This window comes from Sinocyclocheilus grahami, unplaced genomic scaffold (assembly GCF_001515645.1).
Source record: "Sinocyclocheilus grahami isolate Dianchi unplaced genomic scaffold, SAMN03320097.WGS_v1.1 scaffold3.1, whole genome shotgun sequence".
NCBI classification, from domain to species: domain Eukaryota; kingdom Metazoa; phylum Chordata; class Actinopteri; order Cypriniformes; family Cyprinidae; genus Sinocyclocheilus; species Sinocyclocheilus grahami.
This window is the reverse complement of record NW_015505182.1, coordinates 7027998-7035600: the sequence shown is the minus strand read 5'-3', so window position 1 is coordinate 7035600 and position 7603 is coordinate 7027998. Positions and strand designations below refer to the sequence as shown.

General features: G+C 37.1%; 1 protein-coding gene and 1 long non-coding RNA gene across 2 annotated transcripts; one reads left to right on the top strand and one right to left on the bottom strand.

Moving 5' to 3' along the window:
• Positions 1–344: 344 nt before the first annotated feature.
• On the bottom strand, positions 345–4166 carry inka1a (inka box actin regulator 1a). Its single transcript, XM_016267864.1, has 4 exons — positions 4093–4166; positions 3201–3467; positions 2994–3039; positions 345–1371 (listed from the first exon to the last, which is right to left on the bottom strand). Exons 3-4 carry the CDS (start codon positions 2994–2996, stop codon positions 448–450), a joined length of 927 nt encoding a protein of 308 aa, XP_016123350.1. The 5' UTR covers positions 2997–3039; positions 3201–3467; positions 4093–4166; the 3' UTR covers positions 345–447.
• A 1125-nt stretch (positions 4167–5291) lies between these two features.
• LOC107582123 (uncharacterized) lies at positions 5292–7396 on the top strand. The gene is made up of 3 exons (XR_001608909.1): positions 5292–5907; positions 6043–6132; positions 7060–7396. It is a non-coding gene; the product is annotated as an uncharacterized lncRNA (long non-coding RNA).
• Positions 7397–7603: the final 207 nt, after the last annotated feature.

Sequence of the window (7603 nt, the reverse complement as noted above, 5' to 3'; positions counted from 1 at the left end):
ATAAATGTTTTTACTATCACTTTTGATCAGTTTAATGTGTCCTTAAGAAGCTTACTGACCCCAGTAGTGTGTTTGTGTATAAAAACAGCTTGGTAATGTACATTAAACCTGTCATTATCACAAAATAAACCCTTTCATGGTGATAAAGGACCCCTTCTCTTCATGTCTGGGCCATGTTCACCCTGTCTGGGTTTTGTGATAATGACAGCCTGAGCGAACATGGTCTCTTAAAAAATGTTTTTAGTTGCATGAATTTCCACTCATTCACTGAAATCAGTTAGGCTGCCACTAAAAGCAATGCAATGACCAATATGAATTTTTCATGTTTTTATTTTTTTGTGCATTTTACACAGAATTACGGACAAAGCTTTTCTTAAAAAAAAAAACAATTAGTCTCTCCTGGAGATATTGTCCACTCATTCAGAGTTCATAATGACACAAACATAATCATATGTACCCAATAACGTCATTACAGACAATGGGCATTCTGCTTCCAGATTTCATTAATGCCGTAAACTGGTAGAAATCTGCGTCCAGTTCGTTCAGACCCGTGTGGGATTTATAGAAGAACGGCGTTTTGTGCTGTACGTCAACCTGGCAAGAAAATCGTTTGGGAGCCACAATTGATTTGCTCAGTTTTGTAACATCTGACGACTTTCTTCTCCCATCAGCGCTCCGTGAAATCCCAGCTATTCTCCGCTTGACATTTACCAAGAAGTCTTTAGCGAAACTGTGTCCAGAACTGTGCTTTTGTTCCGTCTGTTCCGGGCATTCTGGTATGTCCATCCAGTTCTGAATGAGATCAGCAAAACTGTTGTCTCCCAGCACTAGCGGCTGCCGGTTACGTCCACGCGTCAGTAGTGAAGTAGTCCAGTCGTTAGGATCACTTGCGGTCTCAAACGATGTCCAACTTTCCAGGCAAGCGTCAGAGCTGGACTTAGGACGCACTCGGGTGTTGGGAGGCTGGTTGGTGCGAAGACACGCAGAAGAAGATACTCGGATGTTTTTAGTGCGCCGTAACACCACTCCTTCATCCTGCCAGGAGGCCTCAGAGTAACCCGAATCAAACTCCAGACTCCGCTCGCTGCTCGGTGAGCTAACAGCCGACGGGCTGCCCGCAGAGTCCTCCTCTTCCAAAGAGCTAGACAGACAACAGGCAGAGTCATAACTGCTCGCCTCACTGGCATCGCTGATCCTCAACCGTGCTCGCCGTTCCCGTTGGGCTATCAACTGCTTACAAGCACGTAACCTCACTGGAGGACCGACAGGGGGCGCTGCGCAGCTCTGCCGCAAATGCTTCAGATCCTGCAGGGATCGCATCATATAACGCATCTGTTCCCGCAGACAGTCACCTGATTCCTGCAGACACAACTGCAAAAAGACAGAAAGACAGGTAAGACTACTGGGTGCAAAATCTCAGATTATAAAACACACAGTGGTACTACATTTGAAAAATGCAGATTTTATAACAATTTTATGGTAAAAGTCTTTGTAATACATATATTTCAATAATAAAATAATAGAATTTAGATAGAAATAATAGAATTAAAATAAAGAACTAAATAGAATTAAAAAATAGCATTAAATAGAATTAAAAATATATCATTAAACATCTCACAAAACTGTTATATATAATTATTATATAAAATTTCATAATAAAAAGTAAATTAATTTGCAATACATTTGAACATTTTTATTATATATATATATATATATATATATATATATATATATATATATAAGCTTAATACATTTGAAAAATGCTCTTTGTCTTGTTATACATATTAATATTAATTAAGATTAAGCAATAATTACCAAATATAAAAAAAAACATCTACAGTATATACAATTTGGGTCACCCTCCCTTTGATTTTGTTTTCCTTATATTGACTAATCGTGCTCCTTAGACAGGCTTGGACCTGCATGAGCTCTGTTAGAGAGGGCATGGCTCTATTTGTCTGGAGGAGCTGAAAAACCACTCTATTCTAGGTAGAGGGCAACCGAACAACCGATGAATGCACATCATGTGGACACACTCACGCCCTGCTATCAAAAGGATGGATGACTACTACCTTCACATCAAAATCAGTTAGAATAAACCTGTTACTAACCACACCTGAAACACTTGTTTTCAATAGAGTAATTACCACACCTTCTATCCATGCTGTCAGATGCATGTACACAAAAATACACACAAATCATAATCAAAAAATGGAAGAGCAATAGCTTACTCATTTGAAATAAATCAATTCAAATAGCAATTCCAATACAAACTACTTATTGCATTTAAGAGTGAAGCTGGTTCATAGACATTCAAATCTAGAAAAATCTCAATCAAATACTTGGTTACATCAAAGAAAACCAGGAAAATATGATCTCATGAGTCTAAGATTAACAGTCTCTGTGTTCACTATAAGCAACAAGCTAGTCCTTATTCTTAACTCAAAAACAATGCTACTGCCATGCTTGATATTTTAGTAGTTTGCAATTGAGAAATGAACCATTTTAATATTTTAATTTTCATCACAAACAAAAACAGCACAATAATGCAAAGAGCCTAATCCAGTTTCATTTGTCTAAATATCTTAATATCTTAATTACGCATGATTGTTTGAACACAAAAATCTTCCACTTTTGGGAAACTTTTCTGCCGTTTTGACAGATAAAGAACTGGCATGTGTTTTTCTTTAAACATATTTGATGAAATCTGTATCTAAATAAACATAATAATCACATGCTTGCAGCAATAGCAGCATACACACAGGCTTGAGTGACTGCCATTATTTCTATGCACAGATTTGCATGGGCTACAGATGTCATCCCATATGCTGAAATTTCAGCAACGGACATTTCTTCACAGTAACTAATCCTTTCGGCACATAATGTAAAGTGATGTCCAATCAGTGCAGTTTTACTGAGTAAACAATCTATGGTTATTAATAATACAAAGCCCTAATGAGTGTGGCAAGATGATGATTTGGAGCCATGCTTACCATGATTCTGGAATGATGACAGTCAAATCCAGTAATTTAGATACTCCTGAAATAGAAATAAATGTTTTATGAAACATGTTTTGCAAAAGTAAAATAAAACAACATAAATTAGTTGCTTTTTTGTATTCGAATAATACATGAGTAACTTTTATCAGATAAAAATCATGCATGAAGGGGATCAAATGTAGAATCAAGACTTGCACTTACATTTGTTGTGAGGGGGGGAGACTTCAGTACAATCCAGACTGTGCAGATGTGGCTCTTGTGACTCAAACTCCAGATCATAACCCCCTCACTGCAGACGAGCGCATATGTGCGTCTCTGTCATTCCAGCGTGCGCGTCTCAGCCAATCACAGCGCTGCATCGCGGCGCCATCCAATCAAATCATTTTAGCAGGAGCCAATCACAGTTTGACTGAAATCTGAGCGCTCCTCAATCTCAAATTATGAGTATATTCAAAACTACCAAAGTACCTGATGATAAAATGATAATCACGTTTTAACTGTCTGTAATCTATCTATCGATCATTTAAACACTAAAGTCAAGTCACCATTATTTCTATAGTGCTTTATACAATGCAGATTTTTAAAGCAGCTTCACAGTAATACAATGGAAATATAAATCATTTGGTACATAGAAACGGTAAATAATAACGTATTATAAATAAATAGTAGCTATTATTTACGACTCTATATGATCAAATAATTATGTAGTTTCATGTTCTACGTTCTTTTAATTGCTGTTCTTGCATATTAATGATAAAGGCGGAGAAACCAGCATCGAAGTGTCTGTAAAACGTGTCAAATGTTGAAGGGTGCACAATACAACAGCCACAAGTAAACCAATGCCTTGATGTTCATTTGTCAATAATAGTAAAATGTGTGCTTAAAACTGAATGTATACAGTGTACCAGCATTGTTTGCATCATTAGAAAACAGCTTTAATCTACGACTACATTTACCTCTTCGTCCAAATTTGCTCATGTGAGAATCCGAATTTATTTCTCCCATCTTTATTTTAAGATTTAATAAGATACACCGCTGTTCCAGATGCGGAATTGCATTCATTTATTTACCTGTTATCAATATTAAATGTTACCTGATAAAGTTCAACGTGTGGCCACGTGAGATTCGCGGCGCGTTGAGCAGCGCCCTCTGGCGGTCGGAGAAAACGCTGCCACTTCCGATTCATTTTGAGAATCGGTTCTTTGTATGATAAACAGACTTAAACATTATTCATTCAAGAGCCATTAAACAAAGCACGAATGTTTCAGAAATGAACTGAGCTAAAGAAAGACTATTTTCTTAGTGCATTGAAATTCCCTCAAGGCCTACACATGGGTTTGATGGCACTGTCCTGGTGTTTATTGTAATTAGAGTAAAATCTTCCCATTTCCATTCATGTCTCCATGCTTTATTTTTCTCCCATCCTAATCTGTGACACATTAGATTAGATTAGAGGTGTGTGGACTATAAGGCTCACACAAAAACATGACTGGACAATAACACTGATCCTTTTGTGATACAAAGCTGAAACGTGGCAATCCAATTTACATATAGGAAAAAGTGTGAGCTGTTAACTATACATGCAATTCCACCCATTGTGTTTAATGATGGCCACTTCACCCAGGCCGTTCAAGAGATTTCCCTGAAGCATTACACTTTAATGTACGAGGTTACTGTGGTAAGCACACGTTCTGTCAGTAACCTGGGCATGTCTTCAAGATTCATTCTTTATTTGCCTTCACCAAACAGAACCAACCCAACAAATACAGTTTAGATTTATCTGTGGGTGTTCATGATGACAGTAATCTACACGTCTACAATCAGTTTTCAAAGTTTGACTTGACCAGATTGGCTCTTAAACTACTTCATAATTTGACACATTTGTACTGCTAGTGATTCACACTTCTGAGCAATCAACAAATATTTTGCGATCTCCGAGTTCACCAAGAAAGAAATTCATTTCAGCTTTACCTGCACTTTCTAAACAGATATATATGGGCTACCAGTGTTTGTTGTGTCTTCTTCTTATCCTTGAATTCTCTTTATCCAGCAATAGGTTTTATCAGTATATCATCAATTAAATATAATATTTGGTAGTATTTGTATTTAATATTTAATGATGTATAGTGCAATATTTTTAAAAAAATGTAACGTACTGCCACGTGAGTTTTCTAAGATAGGCCTAAACATTTTTTTTTTCAAGTTTTCCATATCTGTGGTAGTGAAGGACAGAGCAGGATTGAACTGCAGTGGTGTGGAGGTCGTGAGGGTATTCCTTTGACTTCCTGTAAGTTTCTTTCAATGCATAAAAAGCGCATTAATGGCAATATCTAGAAGACATTTCTATTGGACTACTGATTCAAATCAATTTAAATAACAGTATCATACTTTTCCGACAATTTTTCCATCCAGAATGTGTCCGTCTTTGAGAACCAAGGGTCTGACGGTTTCGTGGTATCTGTTCAAGCCAATCCAAACACTTCCTCAGTCTTCTACATGTCTGTGAGATCATATCCACCTTCCACAACAGGACAAGGTAAGGAGAAGATCGGTCTCCCTCTTGTGACTGAAATGTCAAACACATCTTAAGACACTTGTGACCTGCTAAGAACAACACACTTTTTTTATTCTTTTTGGTTTAATGGTTAGATGATGGTGTCGTCAGGACAGCATATAATCTGGATTTGGAAACTGAGAGATCATTAACCCAGACTGTCCACTTGGTCTGAGCCTTTAGTGCAGGGGTCACCAGACACGGTCCTGGAGGGAGGGCCGGTTAGATGCCCATCGTGGAACATAGTAGGTGTGGTGAACGCAGTTGATCGAGACTGGCCCTTTAAATCCCTCCAGCTGCTCATCTCAGGCATTTCTGGAGGAGACTCGGGTTTCACCATTGATCCAGTCAGAGGTGAGATCATATGGATCATTCCAACTTAGATGCTCATAAATGGTCCATTATACTCAAAACATAATTTTAAACGATTATTTCAATTGCCCACCACAGTAATTACCTTTTGAAGTTACATCATTCCGGTTTTCTCAGAACCCAGAACTAGATTAGGAGGAAAAGCAGGATTTTGTCCAGGATGTGGACAGAACTAACCAACAGACTGACCTCACTGTACAAGTTCAGGTCAGGCATGTTATGCTACTAAACTAAGATAAGCATTTAGATAAAACTAACTTATTAATGCTTGAAGCTTTAAAGCAGTGATGGGCAAACTTGGCCCTTCCAGGCCACTTTCCTGCAGAGATTTGATCCAACCCTGATAAAACTCACCTGCATGTAGCTTTCTAGTAGTCTTGAAGACAATGATTAGCTGGTTCAGGTGTGTTTGATTAGAGTTGGAGCTAAACTCACAGGAAAACAGGAAAGTGACCTGGAAGGGCCAAGTTTGTCCACCCCTGCTTTAAAGTGTAAGCCACTGTTTAACAACTGGGGCCCAGATTTTACACCAGATATAAAGTTAATAAAAATGTCCATAAAACATGTATTACAAATAGCTATTGTTCTGGAGTAAACAAACAAAAAAGTATTAATTTATTACAAAATTGTATTGTACAAAAGTAAACAAAAATGTCCTTAAAAGATTTTGGATATTTTTTTGCATTTACTACAAAATTGTAATGCATAAAAGTAAAATGTCAAACATTAAAACATTTTTGAATGTAGAAAAATACATTGTACAAAATAAACAAAATGCCTATATAACATTTTTGAAATGCATCAAACTGTGCATTGCACCATTTCATTATATACAAGTAAACAAACATATCCTTAAAATGTCCTTTTTAATTTAATACAATTATGAACTTCATAAGCAAAATGATATGAACATTTAAATGATAGGCATTGACAATTTTGTAAATACATAAACCACAGCAAAAGGTAAACACAAGAAATAAAAAATGCCTATTTATTTTGCTGCATAATTATATTACACTGCATTTTGTATTGTCACGACCCATCGGTTGAGAGTCAATGCCTTAAATCACTCGTTCCAGGACGTCTCAAGATTGACGCTGAAGTTAACATTATTCTTTTCTTCTTTTGCTGCAGAATATGAATGATAAAGCTGCAGTGTGTGACCCACTCTCATATACATCCATTATGTGCTCCACCCTGGTGGCTGGAGTTCCCATGATCATCCTCAGCTGCACAGACCCTGATAGAGACCACCTAAACTGCCACCATCACCAATGGAAACATCATCATCTCTATTATGACTCCAATAGCAGAGCTTCAACTATCCACTGTTATACCGCTATGTTCTCAAAAGTGTTGTTGTGGAGTCTGACACTCGCTTTCATCACCATTGTGCTGTGGAGCATCTCCTATCACTATATCCTATCATAATTATTTTGTTAAGGAAAATTAATGGTCTGGTTTCTACAACTTTCACTTTGGAGCAAAAATCTGGCTTTAAACTGGAACGAAATAAAGATTTGACATTTATCGTGATAATTATCGATATCGACTGATATGAAAAAAATTATCGTGATCATTTTTTTGCCCATATCGCCCAGCCCTACTCTAAAATATGAAACACCAATGTTTGAGGAGTTTAGGACATATTTCGATAACTGTTTTATTTCCTATTTGA